Source organism: Acanthopagrus latus, chromosome 24 (genome assembly GCF_904848185.1).
Source record: "Acanthopagrus latus isolate v.2019 chromosome 24, fAcaLat1.1, whole genome shotgun sequence".
Lineage (NCBI taxonomy): Eukaryota > Metazoa > Chordata > Actinopteri > Spariformes > Sparidae > Acanthopagrus > Acanthopagrus latus.
The window spans coordinates 3,545,005-3,569,361 of record NC_051062.1 but is presented as its reverse complement, the minus strand read 5'-3'; the positions used below and the strand labels follow the sequence as shown (position 1 = coordinate 3,569,361).

The 24,357-nt window shown below is 43.6% G+C and overlaps 1 protein-coding gene across 4 annotated transcripts in view; it reads left to right on the top strand.

The window, feature by feature from the left end:
- Positions 1 to 24,357, top strand: part of raph1b (Ras association (RalGDS/AF-6) and pleckstrin homology domains 1b) — a 43,432-nt gene that overhangs the window by 888 nt on the left and 18,187 nt on the right. For all 4 annotated transcript variants that reach the window (XM_037090650.1, XM_037090647.1, XM_037090649.1 and 1 more), the window contains exons 2-4: positions 12,365 to 12,449; positions 23,804 to 23,923; positions 24,251 to 24,356. In XM_037090650.1, coding sequence (XP_036946545.1) covers positions 23,804 to 23,923; positions 24,251 to 24,356 — 226 coding nt within the window. In that variant the 5' untranslated portion in view covers positions 12,365 to 12,449. The remainder of the gene's footprint in view (positions 1 to 12,364; positions 12,450 to 23,803; positions 23,924 to 24,250; position 24,357) is intronic.

Here is a 24,357-nt window from a genome sequence, read left to right as displayed (position 1 = left end):
GCTCGCGCTAATGTTTATATCCCACCGGGAATTTTTTTCTTTTGTATACCACATTTTGTGTGCCCAAGAAGCCATTAGCCAGGTGGTGATGCACTTAATTTGTGGCCGGGTCGAGTTCATTACTCGCCACCTCGTTCACTGCAACGCTGTTATAATTCCCTTTGTTGGGTGTCGCCGCCGGATAACGTGTAGCCAGCTTGACCAGTGGCTATTCCCAATTATCGCTAGCACCCTCGTTTAGCTCCTACAATTAGCACGTCCCCCCAAAACTATGACGCGTTTTCTCTTATTTTATTTTTGTCCATGTAACGCTTTAAAGCTCAAACACATGTTGTGTTTTTTTTTTCATTCTGGTGCTGCTTTGCCGGCACAAATGACTAATGAGAGGTCCACAAACAACCAGAAAGACTGTAAATTAGTTGAACAATCATCCTCCCCATGCAGACTTTGCTTGCAGTCAGACGTTAGCACTGGAGAGATAATGGCCTCTCACTGACAGTGGGGTTCAAAGGTCATTCGCAGAGGGGCTGCACACCATGCCACTGTCTGGCTGACTACCATGTGGGCCCAGGTTTTCATCCAGTAAACATTGCCTGTCTGTGTGTGTGTGTGTGTGTGTTATTTACACTACCAAGGCCAGGTTTCGACAGCATTTTAACGGCATCGCTTCCATTCAGGGGTGACTACACAAAACAAACTGCATTCGCTCAAAAAACAAAACAAAACAAGAAAAAAAGGCCACTAAGAAGCCACTTGGCCCAGCCTTTATTCCCCACAGTGGCTTTATAATGGACCGTCTGTGTCCTTAAGGCACGCTTGATTTGCATCCTCAAAGCACTAGACTAGAAGCGCATTATTCTGGGCATGGAGACAGTGCCACAAAACAATGCTCCCCATTCGCGTTACAGCGCCGTTAATGGGTCGAAAATAACTGCTGGCCTTCTGGTCGCTTCCCCTCGGGTGCATGCCTTAAAGCATGTCATGTGTCTCGCAAAGGGAAAATGGCAAGACTGTGGAGTCAGATTTCACTTTGCCGTCTTGCTGTTGCTTGTTGTCATGAGTGATGCCACAAGCACATCTGGAAAACCCAGTGATATTTCGTGTTTGCTCCTTTTGGGCACTTTCACTGTGCCTGTTTCCTGTGCTGTGTTCCATTATGAAAGCGTTTCGTAAGAACTTCATTATCATCTGGTTGGGAAAATGGAGGGATTGGTCTGTTTTTTGGGTTTTTTTTTTAATGTTTGAGGCAACTTTTTCAGGCTTATTTTTGCCCTGCGGCCGAATTCCAACAGGATTATGTCCTTGTGGCTGTAGCAGTATCACAGAAATTAAGTTCAACGAGTACCTGTTTGATTCACCATCAGTCATATCAAACGTACTGCAAATAGGCCAGGAGGACAAGGATTTGTCGTGATGGCCTTGATGCAAACACCCAAACAACCCAGAAGTAAACCGTGGACATCATGTAACAGGGTCATACAAGACATTCACTCAGTAGACTTAATAGCCCTGAAGTCATTGCCTTCAGACAGAACAGCTCAGTCATAAAAAGCTCAGTCACGGATTAGATTTCCAGCCACAGAGGTAAAACATATGTTAGAAAAGAGCGTGTCATTTCGGTGCCTCTGTTTAAAAGCGCATGTCCTCACAGCCAGCTTTCTTTCTTGAGGCTGTTGAGGAGGGGAACCTAGGGGGGGGGGGTATATATTTTGGAAGAAAGCATCAGTTCAAAACACTCAACCAGAAACATGGTTTTCTCATTCACCCACTCTGTCTTGTTTTGCTAAAAGAGGAAAGGAAGAAATAAACCCCTTCTGCTTTCCTCCCTCTATCCCTCCGTTCCCTTTCATCCTTTTTTTGTATGCTTGATTTCCTTGGGATGTAGTTGATCAGATGAGAAAAACAGTTGTCAGAAAAATTCTGGCTTGGGGAATGATCCCCAAAGACCCTGTGCATTAGAGAAGAGAGATTTGAAATCTATTCTTGGTTGTGTATTAGCGTGTCCTGTGTGTTGTTCTGTCCGTCTGTCAGCACTTTTCTGGCTCTGCCGTGCGAGTTGCCAGGGCCATGTCTGACATCCACCCATCTATCATCCATCCGCCCATGTCCTTGGGCATGAGACTTTGCTGCACAAAAGTTCCAGACTGAGACAAGTCTGGGGGTGGCGATGGTGTAAGTTTACCCAGGTTGTGTTACAGCCGGGGGCTGTAGGTGGGTAAAGAAGGGTAGGGGGAAGATGGCACTTCAAACGTAGCCTTCAACACTACCTGATGGAGAGCTGGAGGGTAGGGTGTAACCTGATATTTCCATTGATAGGAGGTACCTTGGCTTTGGGTCGGGGAGTGGAGGATAAACTAGAAAAGGCCTACAGGCTGCATCAGGGCCCAGCTCCTTGATGCCAAACAAGACGCAACATTATGGGTGTGTTGTGTGCACGAGTAAAAACGAGAGAAAGAGCGTCTGTGCCATTCCACTGGGGTGTGTCCCCAACTCTTGTCACAGGCACGTGGTCGCAGCCACTATAGGGCCTTGTTCTGGTAACATTTTGCTGACCTTTGGTGGCAGCTGCCCCTGCCATTTGGAAACAAAGACAAATGGGCTAACCAGCCTGCCTGTAGCCTGCGAAACCTCTACTGTTCCAGGGAGTTGCTCTTCCTGTTAGCCTTTTCATGCATACTGAGAGAACTCATATCTGTGCCCTGTATGGCAGGAAATCAATTGTTTGAGATCCACATACAGTGTTTTCTTTTGTGATGACTGATTTGAAGGAAGGATTAAAAAAACATACACTCATGTATATACAGTATGTACTCACCATCATAAAATGTATGAAGAACTAGAGATGTGAAGGTGTGTCATATCATCCTACAGCACTGATACATGGACAACGCAGCCTCTACCCTCTTGCTGCTGATCGAAGTAGGCAGAAGGAGGGCACCCTCCTCTCCTTTCAGGGCAGTACATGATCTGGGTCCTTGTTCAGCAGGTGCACTGAAGCGCACAGGCGCACACACACACTGCTATATAAAGACAAGTAGAGACACAAATGGCAAAGATTGACCTACAATTGAATGTCTTTCCTATGTTAGTTTTCATATCTGTGCCATTGGGTGAGCGGTTTCTCCCGGAGCACTTTGCAGTATCACAAGTGTATGCATTTTTAGTACAGGCCAGTCCTGGTGGGATTTACACTCTTAAAGGAAGAGTCCCTGCTTAGATACTTAAGCATTGTTGGAAGTCATTGATTTATTGTTTTTAGTAGAGTTAGGCAATGTCTATCAAATTAGGATATGACAGTGTAACATCAGTAATGATTTTTTGTGGTTGGCTAAGTTCAGAAAGGCTGTCCCACTGGAGAAAAGCCCACTTGCTCAAGTGGGGAGGGAGAATCTTCATCAGCTGACTCCTGTAGTCACCACAGGTTCCCATTGTCACTCTGACAGCATCCTCCAACTGACTGGTTTCCACCATCAGTGCTGTGATTAAAAGAAACACTGCTGCCAGCAGTCTACCAGAGCCTTTAAATAATTTGTCTAACCTTTGAGGCTAGGTTAATAAGAATATAATAAAGGGTACATGGAGACACATCACAGGCTTTTAACATCACTATGTTCCAAGGGTAGAGAGCTCACCGGTTGACTGTCAACCATCCTTAGTTTTGAGCATGTTATTTATGATGAAATGTTGTAATTTTCCCCCAGTCTTGTCTACCTTTCTACAGTTCCCACGTGAACTTTTAACAACTGTCAGATGACTTTTCTGCACTTGTTGCATCTAGTTGTGGGTTATAATTTGCATGTGGAGAGAATGAGGTGTAAGACTTCAAGTGCAAAAAAGTGATGGTTGCACTTCTTCTTTGATATTATGATATTATGTTATATTATATTATGTTAGAGTATTTGATGCCTCTGCTACTTTGAGATGTATTTTCTCTCTTTTAAATTGTTTTGCGTCTGAAGAAAACTGTGGGACACAGACACCCGAATTTAACATGATCTGTTTTAGCTTTTATAAGCATGTGTTCAAGGAGATATTTTGTCTATGAAATGTCATTGATAGGGTCTTGATCCACCTATTAAGCTACATAACCAACTTAGTCTGTTGGTCTTTATCTGCACACACAGCTTTTCCATGACCTATTTTCCTATATCTTCGCTGATCTGCTATGATACATGTGCAGCCGGGTGTATTGTTCAGTCATTAAATGTCCCTTTTGTTTGCTACCTCTTTCACTGTACATTTTGTGTAAGCAGCTTAGGCAGCTATTAATCAGTGTGACTTTGACAATGGCAGGTGGCTGATTCTCACCCCCCCCCCTGTATTACAGATGGTCTGTCCCATTCACTGTTGTAGGGGATCAGGCTTTGTTAAACTAATAGCACACATGACAGGAAATGGGGTGCCGTGTCTTGCTACTCTCTGTCACACTGTTGATCATGCTTTCACAGAATGATCAACACCTGTGACTGTCACAAAGCCTCGAGGCTCATTGCTGGTTTTTATGCACCTATTTTAAAGTTAGGTTACACACAGTTGGGTAATCACCTTGAAACTGATCTTAGTACCCTGGGTTGGAAAAGGGAATCTCATCCCAGTGGGAATTCTCAGTTTGAATTCCAGCAGCTGCATCAGGTATCTGTGAGTAGATCGCAGGGCGAGCAGTGGAGGAGGTGATTTATGGTGTAATGTTTCTTCCTCTACCCCACCTGCCTATGTAATCCACTGCAAAGTCCAGCTAAAGCTCCACCGCAACAGCCCACAGGACGGCTTGATGGATGGGACGGCCTGTCTGCGTGGACGGACAGCCTTTATTGCCGAGCCATGGATAATGCCTCTTTGACATGAACACAAAGTACTTAAGGCAAGCAAGAGTGCTTCAGACCGAGTAGTTTTAAGAGCACAAAAAGTGCAAACTCATAGGAATTATACATGTGCTGTGTCTGGCTTGATCTGGCTCTTTAAAAAATACACACCATTGACGGGTTGATGTATGATCTGTCTGGTGTAAGGAGTAGATATGGAAAGCGAAAGTGGATTTATTTCCTACTCTCTGTATTGCTTTCACATGCGCTATTTTGTGTCCTTAATTAAATTGAATTAAATGGCCGGATCATGCAATGGATTACAGCCAGGCATAAACATCAGCACATCCACTTCCTGTGTCCCCTCCGCACTGTGCAGAGTTCAGCCAGTTCTCATGGAACCATAACAGCAGTTTGCGTGTCTGTGTGTTTATGTGTGCGCAGGATTGATGGCGTTTGTTTGCCTTTGCCGTCCATCATTCAAAGGGTCTGACACACACACACACACGTGGACACTCATGCACACGTGCAAACAAAATGAAGTTTTTTTCCCTCACCCCGCTGTGAAATGCCTGCCTCTTGGCCCAAAATGTTTACATGGCCTCTGTTTAGATGAGTTTAGGCTTGTACAGTTGCTTGCTGATCATTGACCTCCATGTTGCATTCCAGTCAAATCCACTGAGGGTTAGAATACACTAACAATGGTGGCATAATAAGACTATCAGTGAAAGTTGAGGATGCAGTGATTACAGCGTTCTTTTCTGGTGTCTCTTTTAGGAGGTTAGCATCATATTGTGTCAGGGGTGTCTTGTTTGTGTGTGTGGTTACAAAGGCACTATCTGTATTATTGGAACAAACCCATATCTTGTCACGCATGGAAAATTAATTCCAGACCTGAGCGTGCACTGGATTGAAGTAAGGCTCACCACCCAAGCCATGGGGGCAGGAATATGCCTTTGCAGTGTCTTGTATGCCCAATCCAAAGAGGAAGAAACACTGGCATTGTCTATAATGTTGTTGTCAGCACTCTTATTGAGTTAGTTTTATCATTAAGCTTTTTGGCTGTTGTTTACTCATTGGCTGCTCTAGCTTATCCAGTTTTTGCACACATTTATGCTGATAATAATAGGCCAAAATAATATGAAAACGCATGTTTATTAGTTGGAAAATGTAAGCTTTTTTTGCATATATTAACTAAGGCTTCCACAAACCCTCTACACTAGAATTTGTCATCGTCTTGAATCGTTGCAATTGAAGGGTCTCTGCTACACTGCATGAAGACGAAAACGGGCTCACTCTGTTTAATTATTTAAATGTTCCAACTGTTTCAAGTGTTTCTGTGTTCAGTTCAAGCCACAAACTAGTAGTACACCAGAAACTGGGGCTGGAGTGGCTTGTTTTGCTATTAAATATGCACTGTAGCCTACTTCCCCCCCCATCAGACTTTTAACTACACCCTCATTTATGATCATGAAAGTTACCCCAGCTCAAGTAGCTACACTATTAAGGCGGTGCTTAAGCGTGCACCGAGACCTCAAGAAAGGGAAATGAGATGGGATCAAAAAGCAGCCTGCCCTCGTCCCGTTGCCCATTCATAACACTGAAAGCCAAGAGCCACAAGGGTCACCACACATCACCATGTCAGTAGTGACCCCGCAGTAGAGCTTGGCTGCCAACAAAGACTTGGGGGAAGTTGAAAGAACACCTGTGAGGAGGGGGGTTGAAAAATGGGAAATGGTGAGAGGAAAGAAGTATTGGCTGCAGGAGGGAGAGGACGGGAGAGAGAGGTTTATGAGAACCAATAAAGTGTTCTTCAGAGCAGCTGATGTCATGTGAAATACGACAGCTTGGAAACACTGAGGTCATTCTGCGTTTCCTTGCGTCCTCTGCCAATGTCTGGTAGTCGCACTTTTCTCACAATGCTTGCACTCTGCATTCACTGTACAGACTCATGTTGGCAGGCTGCTTCATTTTTCCTTTTTTTTTTACACCAGGGTTCATGTAGGACACTGACGGGATCGGGAGTTTCTGTGACCTACAACAGAGAGAGTACAAGTGAAAGCAGTAAAAGTAGATTGACACATTTTTGCGAGAGAATCCCTTGACAGTCACTCAAACCTGCAGGCCTAATCTCACAAAATAGCACAGTATGTGTGCCTGTGTGGCTGCTCTTGCCAAATCTCATTGACTAATACCCTGGCAGCTCTGTGAGGGAGCCCGAGCCTCTATTGACTGAGTCTCTGGGTTAAGTTAGTGGCTGAGAAGCTTGCTAATCTCGCTCTGCTCCACTGATCTTCACTCTCGAGTGATCCTGATTATTTCAGCCCACGTGCCACACGCGCAACTTCACTCCCAGTGACTGAATTGAGATCTGCCCGTGAGTTTGGCACCATGACCGGCTTTTAGGCAATGGGGAGGTTCCACCGGGCACATTTGTGGTCACTCAGCTTGACCCCTCTCCCTGCGCTGCGGTAGATAGTCCCCGGCGGGAGATTATTAGAACGAAACGGTGTAAATGAGATGTGAGATTTCAGTCTTTAAGCTGATCAGCTGTGAGCAAGCTGTGCTAATGATGAGATTTGAGAGTTGATTTCTTTAGCAGTTAAATGAAACCAGTGCACACACAAAGGACTATTTTGACCCAACACAAGAGGAGGTCCAAACTAACACAAGAGACATTTGATCATGTAACTCTGTATGTGTGTGTTACATTACCCATAAACCCCACAAGCCAGCCACTAAGACCTCCATCAGATCCTGCTGGCCATCGTGGGAACATTCCTGACACAGCATTATTCCATAATTCCCACCATGTGTGGTTTTTCCAGAGCCCGGCGCTCACTGCACAGACCGTGGAGAATCCCACCAAGGAGAGGAGATCAGCTCCTTGTAATCGCAACCAGACACTGTGTGCAAGTGGGAATAGAAAACTTGACAAATGATAGTGGAGGGTCAGTTCAACAACACAAATTCAGATTACTCATGGGTGAGTCACTTAAACTGAAATCCAGTATTTACCTGAAAAGCACCTCCTAATTCCTCCTTTCCCTTGCATCATGCGTCTTGACCCAGCTTGCTAAAGTGTATTCATTTTTGTTTGTTTTTTAATGTGGATTGGACCTGGTCTTTTTTATTTATTTTTTGGTATTACCTCGGTCAAGGTAAAAACACTGAAGACCACAAACTGGTCAGAGAGGATCATTGATTTTGTGACAGGAACCAACCAGAGTCCTCTTGTCTGCACTCTGATGTAGAATTTCCCAAACTTTCATCAGTCCCAGTCCTGACATCTTGAGCCTTTTCTAAAACAATGTTTGTCTCTTTGCTGGGACAAACAGCCATGTACCAGTAATCAAGAACACCATCCCTTCAATATCCTCCATTGTTCCTGCGTTTTGTATTGTGTTGAAGTTGAAGATGATGTCACGGCAGCTTTCATGCACCGTCATTAAGATCAACTAAGAATCACACCCACGTTTAGGGGGAAACTGTCTGCTGAGAAAAACGAAATCGAGAACAGTACCTGGTACGGAATGTGAGTCAGTTTGAGCCGTGCCATACAACGCAGTGGCACAGACAGCCATGACAGTATTCTATCTTGAAATTTGTGAATTTGAAATGATTATGTACAACTTTTTTGTCAGCATTTCTTGTGTACCATCCAGTGACGTGTAACTAGGATTTGTTACAGACTTTGAGCGAGGCCTTTTCAGACAACTTTTCCAGTGTGTACCAGTAGAAGCCGCTTCTCTCCTGAGTTGCACTCCACTTGGTATAAAAGCAGTGCACTGATCAATACTAATGCACCTGTTCAGCAAGAATCTGCTCTGTAGTGAACCATCAATCAGATGACTGATAGTTTACCTCAGTGCCCTTACAAGAATGCTCAGGGTCACTGCTAAGGCCTTATCTTGTTCTTGAACCAGATTAAGAAGCTGTTGGGTGCTTCTGATCAATACATCTCAAGCCATTGTTCTATAGATTATTAGTAATATAGGGAGTATATCTAATATGTGTTGTGAATCAGAGTTGATCACCAGTTTATAGCATTGAATGATAATTTTCTCTCATTTCCAGATGCTATCTTATCACGTTACACAAGAATGAGTGGAATGCCTCTTTAATCATTTATCTGTATTGAGTCACTATGACATGGTGTTTTTGCTATGTTGAACATGCGTGGTTAATAGCAGACTGCCCTCCGTGTTTATGAGGTGGCCGTTATTTTAATGTTAAATTGTAAGTAGTTTTATGATCTCATAACATTACAGATTGCCCAGTTTTTTCTAGTTTCTTTTCAAGTAGTACATTCACAATGCAAAAGGTATAGATATTGATAAGGCTGTGTGTGTTGTGCTGAATTGTATTAGATGTTCATGTTTTGTTTTTCAGATAGGTTGTCGCTCCTAAGTGTGACACAAGTTTAGAAACACAGCTATTCTAATTTGAACACCTTCATGTATACACTGAAATGCATATCAAAACACACATGCACAATATGCATCAACGATTTAGTATATTTTTCACTTTTTGTACATATTGACAGCTAAATTCCCTTATTTTCCAACCTAGGTATTACTCTTATAATCGTGGTGGTTCTAATCATGGGCCTTATGTGGGCCTCCTAAAGCTTTATAAATAAACCTGCATCATAAATGATTTTATAAATCTACGCTCTTCCAAAGCCCCACAGATGTCTGTACTGTAGTCCAAAACTAGCATGACCGTTTGTCTAAATGACAATACTGGATTTTTGGGGCCGATACCGATATGAGGAAGTAAAAAATTCTTATATTGATCAGCCAATATAAACATATTTTTCCCACTGATCCCTCAAACACTTGTGCAATGGACATTGTTTAAATTAGTTTAGTCAAAATGGCCAACCAGGGCCTTTTTTTCAGGCCATCATTTATGTTGATTATATCAGTGTAGAATGACTATGAAAATGTTTGAAATGTGAACGGAGCACATATGGCCAAAACTCAGTCCGTTTATTATAGTGTATATTATTGCTAATACCCATCGGCGACATCAGATTCGGCATCACTGAGCAAAACTAGAGAATCAGAATGATACAGTTTATTTTGTAATCGTGTGTGTTATGAAATGAAACTTATTACAGTAGATTAGATGTGTCTGGTATGGCATGAGTGGAGACATTTAAAATAAAGATTTCCCTACTGGAAGTCGAACCATATTAAAAGACAAACAGAAGATTGCCGTATAATCTTTCCAAACCTGGAATCCATGTGAATCAAAAACATAATATATCAATATGAAAGGTATATTGTCTTTGAATGTGGCTAAAACACAAGTGCCTGGAGGGCATAATGTACACTAATCTGGCCAGTTAATTTGGTGTGTCCTGCTGAGCAACAAAGAAACTTTGTAGAGGGCTTGTGTGTCATCTCTGCCTTTCATTAATGTCAGTTTGGGACAAGTCTGTAATGTGGTCACGTAAAACCCATATTACAGTATGTGTCTTTTGATAGATGGCTGATTAGTCTAGCACAGGAAATACTATGATGAGTAAAAAAGGCTACATATTTGGGATTTGCACTTGTATCGTGTGTTTCGCTCTGCCGGACGCCCGCTTACTCATTATGTGCTTCCCCCTACAACAGTCCTGTCTTTCTTTTCCTGCTGTGACATCATCGCTGCTGCTCGCTCACCACCCTGCCCTCCTTCCCACTTCCTGCCCCGACAGGAAATGAGTTGCGCCGAAGGAGTGCTGTAAAAGCGCGGGTGGACAAGGACACACCTGTGTCCACTACACGGGAGCCTGTGTTTCCCCTTGGTCTGTTGTTGAAGTGGGGCACCAATCTAGGCCACATAAAAAAAGTTTGTTGAAACAGAAAGTGTTCTGAAGGTGGTGATACACAAGGCATGTTTTTGGGCAGTCGTGTGTTCTCACTGTGTATCAACTCTGCATGTACCTGAGCAGTTTTTCTCCTCATACCCATGCATGTTGTGTGCAACAACTAATGCTACTGCAGGAAAAATCAGAATATTCCAAAAGGCAGTAATGCCACTAATTTTTCCATAATTATTCCAGAATTTACAAGTGAAACTGAAAAGAAAAGTGTATGCCATGTCTTGAAAAATGAAATTTCATGAACCTGTTTGGATTACTTTTTGATCTCGAGGTCAAGAATGTGTTTTTCATCTTGTTCTTGCAGTTGCTGAAACTGAATCGTGGTCCAATATTCAGCATACACAAGTGTGCCCTTATACATGTGTGGTGGGGGAGCTATACATTGGTTATGTTTGTCTGTGCATGTGCCGCAGCCCTGCCTTTGTTTTCAGCACAGGAGCAGCTGCCCACTGGCTCCTGGCGCTGTTGTGACTGGAGCAAATGTGTCCGCTGCAGCTGCACAGATCCATGTGTCACTGCCACACCTGTTCAATGGCCTGGTGTTGACTGGGTGATATCACACGTTAACTGTGTGCAAATTACACCAGAGAGATGGGGAGGGAGAGGTGGGGCGCGCCGATCTGTTATCTGAGCAGGCAATTGTGTGTTTTTGACACTTATATGGATGACACACAAAGTACTACTCTCCCTGACACTCTCTCCCTGTTACAAGAAGTCTGTTCGCTGTGAAAACATACACGCACACCGGCACGCACACAAGAGAGGAGCCACATGCTGTGGCTGAACAACAGTTGGTATGTAGAAAAACGATGGAACAGCTGAGGCCAGCGGGAAATGCTTCCAAGTAGTTAGCCACAACATCAGCTGCCTACCACACACACGTGCGCGCGCGCACACACACACACGCACACACACTTCTGACCAAATTGTAGCTCTGATATTTACCTGCCAGCTCAGCATGTTGTAACCTACAACCAACCTGTGTGTGTGACATGCCCAAATTATGTTCAATTACCAGACTATGACTCAGCATCCAGATTGTTTTAGATAAAACAAGGTTCGGCCGGTATGAGTCAGCACTGTTGTGTATGAGTTGGTGATTTGCTGAAATGCCGGTCAGCACTGTTGAGACCTGGTGAGTCACAGTGAATACACGAGTCAGAGTTTTGACGAGGGTTGCATGTCTGCTCTGACTCATGTTGTGAAATTATTAGCCTGCTTAGCTGCCCCTGTGTGAGGTTTCGTGCGGATCTGAAAAGCTCTGTAGTAAAATGAAGAAGGCCTCTGTAGCTCAGATGTCACATTCTTAATCTCGCTGTAATGACGAAGAGAGTTTATAATGAAGGGGGTGAACTGTGCTTGATTGCTTTCAGAGCTTTGCGATAAGTGTCTTTCTGGCTGTACATGTCAGTTTTGCCTGTGTGTAGTTAAGTCTCTCGCTGAAGCACCCTCCATAGTTAATCCTCTGCATTCTTGTGACAGTGAAATCAGCCCGCTCTCCTCCAGCTGCCAAGTCCCTGAATTCTGCCCCTGCAGTGCGGTGAACACGAGCACATGCGATCTATAAGTTTGGTATTTCACTGACTAATGGGTTTGGGTGAGCAGGCTAAAACAGGGATTGTTTTCTGCTAATAGACACCGACTGAATCATTTTGTTCTCCCTTTTTTTTTTTTTCATCTCCAGGGGATAAGAGCCCAGTCACAGAGCGGAGTGGTGGTTTCATCTGACCTTTAACCTCAGTAGGAAGAAGGGAAAGGCCACTTCAGAGGTAAGAGTTCCTGTAAACCGGAGTGAGCTAATGGTGTCATTGCTACTTTCTGTGGGTAATAAATTCAGAGCAGAGGAAAAATCTCGCTGCCAGGAGGCTTTGCGAAACCTTCCATGAACAAATGCCGCAAAGATTATTATTTTGACACAAGTGCTGTTGCAAGCTGCCAGCCATGCTCTATTTAAGGTGGTCTCGAATGTTGCTGTTCCTCTGACACGCATGTCTGAGGCACCATGTGCTCCAGCAAGCTATCATCTGTCATGTCACTGCTGCACATTTTTCAGAAAAGTGGAATCTCCAGTTGACAGTGTGGATCTATGTGTTTGTTGTTTGTAGTAAAAAGGGGTGAGTCCACAGCAGAGACGCAGGCTTCACCCCCCACCAAAGGCCTCCGTCAGAAGGCCTTGTAAATCAAAGCCAAATGAAAGGGGAGTCGAGCCTCTGAGGATCTTGTCAGGGGAGACGCTTCCTTGCCGAAGGAGATAATTCCTGACTAAAGTAGAACCATGTGAGGGCGAACCGTGGCTGTGGTCTGTAGCTAGGAGATGTTCTTCACAGTGAGCCTTTATTCTCTCACCATCACAGATCTGTGTTGAATTTGCAACCAAGAGTCTCAGTGTTTCCACTTGTATTTATCCAAGGGATAGCAACTTCTTTTGTAAGTAATTACATACCGTTCACAATTTTAGATTGCTACTACTATAATTAATATTTAGCCTCTGTCAGTAAACACAATCAGTGTCAGATTTGTTACCAATAGTTTTATTCTGAACTTACAAATGAGAAGGATTAGAAATAAAAAGTGCTTCATAATGGCCATAGGTAGTAAGAGGCCTGGGAAGAATTGCAACCTTATAAACACCTAATATTCTCAACTCAATTGATAAAATGACCTACTGGCCTTCTAGTTTTCTATCATGTATTTAATTTGTTATTGTAAAGGAACACTGGTTGCAATGGTGGAAAGAAGACCTTGTCCATTAGAAAAGGAACATCTGAACAAAGTAGGATGTACTATATTTTCATCTTTGGAAACAAGCCTGTGACGCGTAAAAAGCCCAGCAGTGGGGCTGTGGAAGGAAGGAAGCCGGCTTTTAAACTGAGACCCCAGCGGTGATGGACGCCTGAGGCTGAGTGGAGGAAGCCTGCTCCCCTGGACTTAAACTGTTCCAGGAAGTTTGGTCCACAAGGTTTATTGCTGGACGCGCTTGTCGGCGGGTGGCTGGCTGTGTGTGTCAGTGTCATGTGTGTTAAGGAGGGATCTGCCACGCGGAGATGCTTACCGACGTTGACACTTGCCGTCAATGTTGTTCAGCGCGTTCGTCCCATGTGCAGAGCTACGGGTCACATTGCATTGTACAGTGATGCGGTGCCATGGCGACAGTTTCATTCTTGCATTGAACATCCTTAAAACGGACTGTCCTTGAAACGATCTCCCGCGCTGCTCCTGAAGACACACAAGTTGCAACCAAAAAAGCCTTTGGGAATTTATATAAAAAACATAATTACGTGTGTGTGCGCAACCAAACATTGGCAGGATGGCATTGTATTGGGACAGCAGGAATGCTAGAGGTGGTGTGGCAGGAAACAGACTGGCATATTCTTTTGTCTGTTTGATGGGAGGACACAAACACACAACCAGACAGTTGCTTTGAATATAGATAACAAGAAGCTTTTCAGCGGAAGCCAGTCAGTGGCCAGCTGCAGGGGTTATGGGGCGAAGGATGGAGCAAATGGCGGAGATGAGAAACGTAGTAAGCTAATAGAGGAAGACTTTCCCAGCTGCTAGTGGCATGTGTGCAGACGTGTGCGTATTTCTCTTTGCCTTTAGGTAGAGCACATAGCACATGCTTGGCCTGTTGCAGTAAGAATGTGTTGTTCATGCATGGGTTATTGATGCGTGTGTGTGTGTGTATTTGGGCACGTGTTGCCTGTGCAGAATGCTCTATCTACTGTACTTTGTATTCCCTAACAGGTGGCAGATGTAAAACTCCTGCTCCGCTAGACTGAGCAACAAAAGCATGATGAAAAAAATTCAGTTGGCAGCATATATTTACAGTAGAGGATGGCAGAAGAGCTATGTAAACATGTTTATTGATAGAAAAGCCTGTTTTATGCTTCGATCTGAATCTGAAATGGTGATAGATTATTGTAGGTCACCAACTGGTATGAAGCAGGCTGTGTTCTGTGGGGAACCAAAACGTCTGTAACTTATCTATATTTTCTGTGCCGTTGCCCTTATCTAAAGTGACACTGATGTCTAAGTATTAACAGTCCATAGCTACTTTCTGTTTACATTTCAAGCACAAACCATTTATCCAAAAAGTTTCCAGCAGGTTCTTCATGTTTTAGGGCTACACATTTATTCACCCACATTCCTGACCAGGTGAATACAAAATGAGGGCTTGCAACAAACTTCAATCCCACAAAAAGTAACCATCAGTTGAGCATTTACTTAACATTTACTTTAGCATTGAAGCCCTTTTTTATAACATGATGTTTTACCAGAGTGGCAGGCCTCTCATCTTTTTTTAGGCAGTGCCAGTTACTAATGTGTAGCGAGTTCCTCTCAGCAGTCAGCCTCTGTTGTCGGCTGCTGCAGTGCTGCATCATGTTTTAAAACTCTGTCTGTGCGTGTGTATGAGTGTGTGAGGCCACTGCAGCATACAACCTGAGCCCCTTTATGTGTGTGGGTGTATATACCCACCTACGGACGTTTGTGGATGTAACCCGATCTCCTGAGGGCAGGGACAAGACTATTGATTTCACATTTGGACTGCTGCCCTGCAGAGAAGCTGGGAAGCTGACACATCCTCTCTGTGTCTGCATGCGAGTGAGGGAGAGGGAGGGGGGACCGTCAGAAACGGAGAGAGAGATCCAAATAAGACAAGAATGGAGACTTGCCAACTTGTGTGTTGCTTGATTTCTAGCCTGCTTTTGCATTGTAGCCGGCTATTTTGCCCAGCAACTGCCTCTGATTTTATTTTTCTCCCATTCTCATGAAGCATTAGGAAATTCTGGAATTCCGTGCAAACTGAATGCTCTTTGGTTTCGTGAGCAAGCAGATGGACACCCTGCAGGCAGGGATGTGGAAACATCCCATCAAATATGTTATGGTAATATGTTATTAGTGAGGAGTTGGCCAAGCTCACACTGAAGCCTTGCGATAGCCTCATGTCAGTCCACAGCTGTCAACGTGAAGATGTGCATGTGTGTTGCCATGGCGATGACTATTCAACTAGATACAGGGCAGCTGAAGTTTGGCTCACTCTGATGCTGGTGAGCTGCTGAGTCCTCACACCTACCGCCCACCAGTGTGACCATGCATTTTCACTCTCTTTCCTCATCTCAGTTTTTCGCTGCTCTTCCCCTCTCCATCTCCTCCCCCCGCCCTCCCTCACTCCCTCTCCATCTGTCTGTCTCTGACATCCTCCTCATCTTTCCCCCCTCTCTCTGTCCCCCATCCCTTTCTCTGCCCCTCCTTCCTAATTGGCTGTATAAGCCAGAGAGGATCTCTGTGTCAGGCTGCGCTTGAGTGGGTTCGTATGTGTTTGTGGAACCATATGTGTGTGTGTTTGTGTGTGAGTTGGTCCACTGCTCACAGGCTGTTGGTCGCGCTTGAGTAATGACACCGGAGCAGTTGTTTAGGCCATCAGGCCCTTTCCTTTATTCACAACCTAATAGCTGGCTCCCTCCCTCCCATTATTGTACCTATCCATCATCCCCTCCATCACTCCCCCAGCTTAACTCACTGGCCTTTTTGTTACCCATCTCATTTCTCTTCTTCCTCACTGCTCTCTTCTTCTTTTATGTGACGCGTGTCTAGTTTTTTAATGTTTTGCTTTTTGACTTTGTATCTACAATGTTAATGATGACATGATGAAAAGGTGTAGAAAGGCCTTCCATGGTTGTAGCAGGCTGCAGAAGATATGCTAGCTGCTATCTGAGTGCTGACGAATCCCCGCCACAGCAGAGCTGGCAGCATTTTAACTTTCGTTTTGATGCCATGCGTTTTGCTGCTGTAAATCAATAACTAATATAATAATAAAAAAAAATAATAATATCAAAAACTCCTAAGTCCTAAGGGCTGAAACTAACAATTATTTTCATTGTACGGTAAACTGTTGGTTGATTTGATTGACTGATTGGTTGGTTGGTCCATAAAATGTGTGGTGATATTGCTCGATCAGTGTATTCTGTTTGATGTCAGAGGAGTAAAGAAACCAGAAAATATTCACATTTAAGAAGCTGGAGGAAGTTTTTACTGAAAAAAAGGATTAAATCAATTAATCAGCTATTAAAGTAGTTGACAACTAATCTATTAATTGATTAATGATCGCAGCTCAACTCCAATTTGGGACTTTTACTTTGAAGGAAAACCGGATTTTTGATGCAGTCTCCTCAGAAAATGCTTAACAACAACTTTGTTGCCTTTTGACAAAATATTTAAATTACAGCGTAGTCCTGTAATCTAGCTGCACAGAAAAAAAGAAATATTACATTACGATATGTAATGGAGGCTGGATATTCTCTTAAAATCATCTACTGGTGATAAGTAGTGTAAACAGGCAGGTTTTAGCTTTAAGCTCCCTGCCCCCCTACCTATTTCCTTTTCCTCAATTAAACCTCTGCTCTTCTTGTCACAAGCTTGTTTCGTTAACCTTTAAGAATCCATCCCCCATGTGTCAGTCATGGAGAACACACAGACACAGAATTACGTAATTGTTCTGTGTCAGACATCAGTGGTCACTGTGGGTCAGTTGAGGTGGACTGGCCCGCCCAGTCGGACTTTGGACAGCGACCGACTTGCCACTCCCTTCAAAGAGTTCTTTTACTGGCCAGTTTCCTCTTTCGTCTTGCATAAATGTCCACTTGACACAATGACGTCGGCTCCTGGTCTCCTTTGCGCCCCTCCCAGTGTACCATCTATACATGAAGGGAGTTGACCAGGAAAAAAGGCAAGGCAAGAGGAGTAAGAAGGGATGGGAACGGAAATGAGCGAATAACCACAGGCTGCGCTGAAAACATGAGCCTGGAAATAACCGTTATTACATCCCCGCTCATTTACAATGAAACTGTATCTGTTTGTCTGTCAAAGGCAGTGAAACTAAACATGTGAGAGCGGCAATAAATGGTCATTCGTGACAGACGCCTTCTTTTGGTTGTCTAGCCGCACACCAGATCACACGACAAGCTCCTAAGTGTATAATAGCTTTAATGGCCTCACTGTGACACAGGGCATCCTTACGATATCTTGACACTTGGCATTTCAGTGTGTGTTTTATGGCTTGAGTTTATGGACCTTGCGGGTTATGATGACAATCAGACACAAGCGTGTGTAAGAGGTGATTCATAGTCTGGCTAGAAGCACAGTTTGCACCAGATGATGGGTTGACATGAGAAAGAGAAGGAAAAGAGGTCAGGAGTAACACGGCACAGGATTTGAACCTTTTGAAGATGCTAAGAAGAACATTTTGTGTCTCATTATTTTCCAGGGTTGCAACATTGTGTAAATAAAACCCCAGTAACTTAACATGTAGTTTTTTAAATTTGAAATTGTGTCAAAAATGTTCAAATTAGCATCGGTTTCAGGCACAACACGGCTCACATACACTAGGTTTTTAACCAGGAAATCAGTCGCCAGGGGATTTACATTAAAATATTTGTGTGTTTGTATTTACATATCTCTACACAACAGCAGCTTTGCTTGCTGTTAAAAGATATTATGTAGCTACGGTGTTCCTGGTAGAGTTTCCCACTCACACTCACCCACAGTTTTGACATGAATTGAATCATCTCTCGCTGACCCGGTGAATGACTGTGTTTTGAGCTATTTCCAGTCATGTTGGTATGCTAAATGTTTTACTTGTTCTGTTTGCGCTTTTTCTCTCTGCATCTGCCCCTGGAGGCTCCTGTCAGTGTTAGCATTTGAATCCCACAAAACTCTCAAGTTTTCCCACGCCACATTTGCACTACGACGCTCTACACATGCCTCATAATAGTTCACTGAGTTTCTGTAATTGCCGAGCTGTTTTCTAGCTCCATGTCCAATTCTGAACAATCTCTGTTTTGGCTTGCTTTCATTTGATGGTATGATGTATCGAAAATATTTTTAGAAGAGCGGTGTCAGGCATTTGCAAGTTATTTTTGTAAAGAGAAAAAGAAAATAGCTCGTAGGACAAGGTGGCTTTGGATGTTTGTGTGTAGTCCACCATTTTTCCAAGGTGGAGATGATGAGAGCCAAAGGACCAGCGCCCAGTTCCATCAGCCTCCACAGTCCACACACACACACACACACACACTCTCACACACAATGTGTCATATTTGGTCTCAAAATAGTCCATTTTGAAGTTCTTGATGGAAACATCCAGTCATCATCGCAGCAGGAGGACCAGGCCACAATAGTGTTTACACAGCTAAGGTCATATTCCATAACCCAGCCCTCCCTATTTCCTCTGTGACTGAAATATGAAAGGATTTTATATAATGTCAGCTGGGAACAAGGCAGGAGGTGCTGGACGAGTCACTGAATGGCTTCAGCATTATAGAAGGGCTGTTTCCCCATCTCCTATATGCATTCACTGAGATGTTTTATTTATTTTCACAAGAAGTCATTAGAATTCAGTCCAACAAAGAGGACTTTCTTTCATAATGATTATTATAGTGCCATATGAGTAATCGGAATATAAATATGAAATTACCACAGTCTTTAAGCCATTTCTTGACTGAAAGCCAAATCACACAGGAAATGACACACTCTCTTGAGTACACTTTCCCATTAATGTGACTACAGTGACTGGGAAGTAAGTTCAGTGAGTTTAAGTACTGACCAAAACACAAGTACAACTACTTAGGTTAGTGTGGTGAATCACCCAAGTTGTGGTTGTCCATGCCCGATTTCAGCTTAATGTGAACCAAATGAACAACTGCGCTCTGTTCCCATCATGCAAACTGAATTAGGGAGCGAGCCATGGTGACCTAATCTGACCTGTGATGTCATGTAGCACTCTCCCTTTATCTTCCCGTCACACCCAGGAATTTACGTGTCTTTCTCTTTCCTCAGGGCCTCTCTCCACTTTTTTCCCTCTCTCTTTTTTTTTAATTGGTTTGCACTATCACCTCACACTTTATTTTGTCTGGAGTTTGTGTAATTGTTGGTCTGCTCGAGTTTCTTCTCAGCCCACAGACATTTTAGGAATACCCATATGCAATTGCCCGTGACAGAGGCATTGAAGTTGGTCCCTAGGCCTTTCATGGTAACTACTTTTTGTTTGATGATGTATTGTCCCAGAAATAATTGCAATAAATTATATCAAGTACACCCTTTCAAAGACCAATACATTTAACATTTTTAAGAATATTTAGACATTGGAATTGGGGTGTGACATAATTATGAAAATATCCTAATAAATGTACAAAATTCTTGTAATCACAATGTGCAATATGTAGGTCAGCAAAAATGATCATTCATGTACATGTATTGATGAGTTCATAAGAAAGATATCGTATAGATACGATGTGTAATGTTATTATTGGTCCTTACTATGTGAGATGGATCAATTGATGAAAATATATTTCCAAAGAGAATAAATATGCTACGAATGAACTTAAAATGTCTCTTCGAGGGACTCCATCTGTGTGTCACACGTGGTGTGAAAATAACACTCGGGCAGCATTCATTCAATGCAAGAGGTGTGACCTAACATGTGACAAGAAGTCACTGGGTTCATTTTTAAACCAACAAGGTTGTGTTTTCTTTCAGTGATGGTACGCTTTATTTTCCTTTTTTAATAAGGAGTATAATCAGTTTGCATAATTCAGATCAAGTACATCTGCAGCCTGTGAGTTGACTTTACTAGACACTTCTCTTCTCAGCGTCTTAACATCTAGTCTTCATACCGCTCCCTTTTCCAATCCTCTTGACACTCACTGATATGAACGACTTATTCTAAAGATAGACGTGTCCTCCTCCTCTTTTTCCTCCAGCTCTTCATCTTCCTCGGCACCAGAAGCCCACTGTGCTTTCTCTAAGATTTAGAAAGATTCGTCTACCCAGAACACACTTTTCATCTTCCTTTCCCCTCCATTCACTCCCCGTCTCCTTTTGCCAGCACTGCAGCATTAGCGGGAACTGCATGAGTGACTCCATCGGAAAGACCTTTGACCTTTTAACATTTCACTCTAGACCTCTGTGCCAGCCGGCAGTCACAGGAGACCGATGAGTGCCGGTCATGCTCAGACAACAGAGAGAGGCCGTGCAGTATCGGGGAGGGGGAAAGGCCAAGGCTACCGTTTGGTTTGCGATGATCCCTGACGCAGTCCATTTGTGGACACACAGCCACATACACACCCCTGTGTCTCTCTCAGGTCATGCTCCATAAGCTTAAAAGCAGGGCCTCAGGTGGTAATTCACTTAAACCTTCAGCATCATCTGCCTTCAAGGCTGTGATTCCATTAGAATGACAGCAGCAGGGCTATTTTCAAAGAGCTTTTTGTTTTTGTCAGTATGCTTCATTTTTATTCTTCTTGCAGTTGTATATGCATCTTCAGCATATGCACATTTCTGTATGCACCTTGTTGCAAAACATGTGTGTGTTTAACTACTGGGAAAAGCTGCAGGCGTGTTGATGTTTAAACACAGCTGTTAAAAGTGTCCTGCAGTTGGACTCATTTCTCACTGGTGTATTTACATATGGAAGCACCTCAGAGAGCGTTGGCAAACACAATGCACGCTCATTTGATTATAGCCATATCCTCTTCCTGCCTGCTTCCAGCCAGGCATGATGTCATGCCTTAAAGCAAGGACACTCAACCATGCTGGGGAACCCCCAAATGGATATGTCTGTGACCAAAGGGCCCCATATGGAGCCACGTTTGAGGGGAGCAAAACAGACAAATGATTTTTTTTGGTGGTAGTATGGCACCATGTAATTTCAGTGATGAAAAACAATATACTTTTTTCATTTTCTGGTAAACCACAGGGTCAACCTAAAGGACGGGAGGTTTAGGGGGTCTCCCTCCTCTCACCCACAAGTCCCTCCCCTCACAATAACTGGCATGGACAAACCCAAAGGACAGCTGGCGTTTCCTGCCAAGGAACAGGCCATGAGGGAAATTTGGAATTCTGCACATCCTGGCCATTTCCTGCCCTGACTCCCACACACGAATGCATGGATATAATTTCACACACACGCCCGCACACACATTTGGTTGACTTGTTTTTGTTTACATGCTCCATCTTCCTCCACAAGATGACAAGTCCATGTCACTCAGTTGTTTGATATCCCAAAACAGGAAAACTCGCCATCTCACACACACACATTTTCTAACTTTAAGTAGCTGAGCACATGTTCTATCTGGAATATGGCTGCTTGTGGTTTTGAAACAAGTGTCCCTCAGCTGGTGTGTGTGTGTGTGTGTGTGTGTGTGTGTGTGTGTGTGTGTGTGTGTGTGTGTGTGTGTGTGTGTGTGTGTGTGTGTGTGTGTGTGTGTGTGTGTGTGTGTGTGTGTGTGTGTGTTTGTCCTCAGCTGACTGATTTTTAATGCGTTTACTATCATATTCCTGTTTACTTTGCCAAACACAGCCTGTTTTATTGCCTTTCACCTACCGCCTGCTTTATTACCTGCTTTAATCGCCTTCGAACAACAAAGCATGACTCAACATTGCTCGCAAGTATTCCGTGTACCCGTAAAGGCTTAGTTACACAAAGCCACTCATATACACATCAAGCCACATATGCACAGTTTGCTGGATCAAAAGAACAGGGGTCACCAGGGGGGTTAATCCTGGTTTGGTACAGTCCCTACTAGTGACTGACACCATAGAGTGTGGTGAATGGGTGGGAATGACACCCCCTGAAAACATCAATGGGATTACCTGGGAATATTCCATCTGAGTGGACTGTATTGGGGTCACTGGCATGTACCAAGATTGAAGCACTCTTGGGGGAAATGTGCAGTTGCACTCTGATGCTGACGCTAACGGTAGATAGAAAGTTGACGGTGTGACACACACGGTCTCGTATCAGGTTGTGTAAAAAAGGTTTAGCTGACCTAGAATGTAATACTGCGAAGAAATAAGGAGGGACGTCAGCGGACACTGTCACAAAACATACACTATATAACAGACTAGTTTTTGCGCTGTTCTTGAAGTCTGCTCCACTTCCTTCATGTTCATGTTTGGATTTAGTGCTTTGTCTACTGAAGCGTGTCCTTGAATAGAATGAAAAGGGTCCGGTAGTTTTTTTTTTTTCAGTTTTTTTTTCAGTGCACTTTAACTCTGGACTAGATGGCCTGACACTGATTTATATCTGCAGTGTCTTGTCATGTTTGAATGTGCGATCTGATAATTTCCAAGATTTGTTGTATGTTTAATGAAAACAAGCAAACCTTCCTAAATATCCTCAGAATATCTGATGTTTGGTAATTCCTAGTCATTTTATATATATCCATAAGAATTCAATTCTTCTGCCTCTATAAAATGTTAATATCAAGTAGGGCTGCAACGAAGGATTATTTTAGTTACTGATAAACCTGCTGATTATTTTCATGGTTAATTGTTTAGTCTCTAAAATGTCAAAATTGTGAAAAACTTAGTTCCTTTTGTACAACCAAAACACTGGCATTTGCTTTGTCTGATCAATTCATTAATTGACTTTTATTGAGATGATTGTTGGAGGCAATCAGCTGTTCAGTTGTGCACAGCTGTGTCTTGTAGTTGCACCACTTTCCTTTGTGGCCAGTAGAGGGAGTGCTGTCATCACCTTTGACAGCACACAGCTGGGTTCTCGCAACCAACTCCCTGTGCCTCCCTGCACTCACACCCCTATAGCAATCTATGAGGAATTCTTTCATACAGCCATCAATACTGCCTGCTTGTGCTTTTCACTGTGCTTAGATTGATATCTTCTCCACGGGTATGCTGCTGGTGTAGTGATTTAGAGCAGATTTATAGATCCCGAAAGTACAGTGCAGTTCAGGCGATATTGATAGGTGTTCTGCACCTCCTGTCGTCCATCAGCGTCCCTCTCTTTCAGATTTAGCTGGAGGTGAAGATGATGGGTGTGTCAGCGGTGAGCAAGCACACAAGACACTACAGGGCACGATTAGACTGAGCAGGGTGCCCGCTAGGGGTCCATGAGCGGTTGTCATGGTAACAGGCAGTGAGGTTGGCATGAGCTGAGCTGAAGGTTTTTTTTTTCCTCCTTTAGATCATTCCTGCTATGTGGGTGTGATGTGATGGCGTGTGAATTTGTGTACATGTGTAGAATCATCTGACGGTTTCCTAATCCATTCCCTCTATTTCTGTGTGTGTGTGTGTGTGTGTGTGTGTGTGTGTGTGTATGAATTTGTAGATGGAGCAGGTGTCAGATGATGAGCTGGACCATGGCGCAGAGGAGGATAGCGACAAGGAGGACCAGGACCTGGACAAGATGTTTGGAGCCTGGCTGGGAGAGCTGGACAAGCTCACACAGGTCAACACACACAAAACAAAAAAAAGAGGGGGCGGCTGGTTACACACACATATGGACTCACACAGGTAGAAGAGCAGACAGACAGAAAGGAAGGGGCTGTATCCATAGCAACCTTAACACTGCTAATCCTGTCTCCCTATACTGTATCCTAGCAACTCCTCTCCCACCACCACTTTACATTGTGCATTTGTGCAGGTTTGTACTAGCGTGTGTGTGTGTGACCAAGGAGTCTAGCAGGAAGACACGGTTGCTTAGATCCTCTACATTAACTGTAACGTCAGAATGAGTAGTATGTTTTGAATGTGTGTGTCTGTGTGTTCTCTGTAGAGTCTGGATGATGGCAGGCCCCAGAAGGCGCTGCAGAAGCCTCCTCTCAGACAGGAGACAAACATGGCCAACTTCTCCTACCGCTTCTCAATGTACAACATAAACGG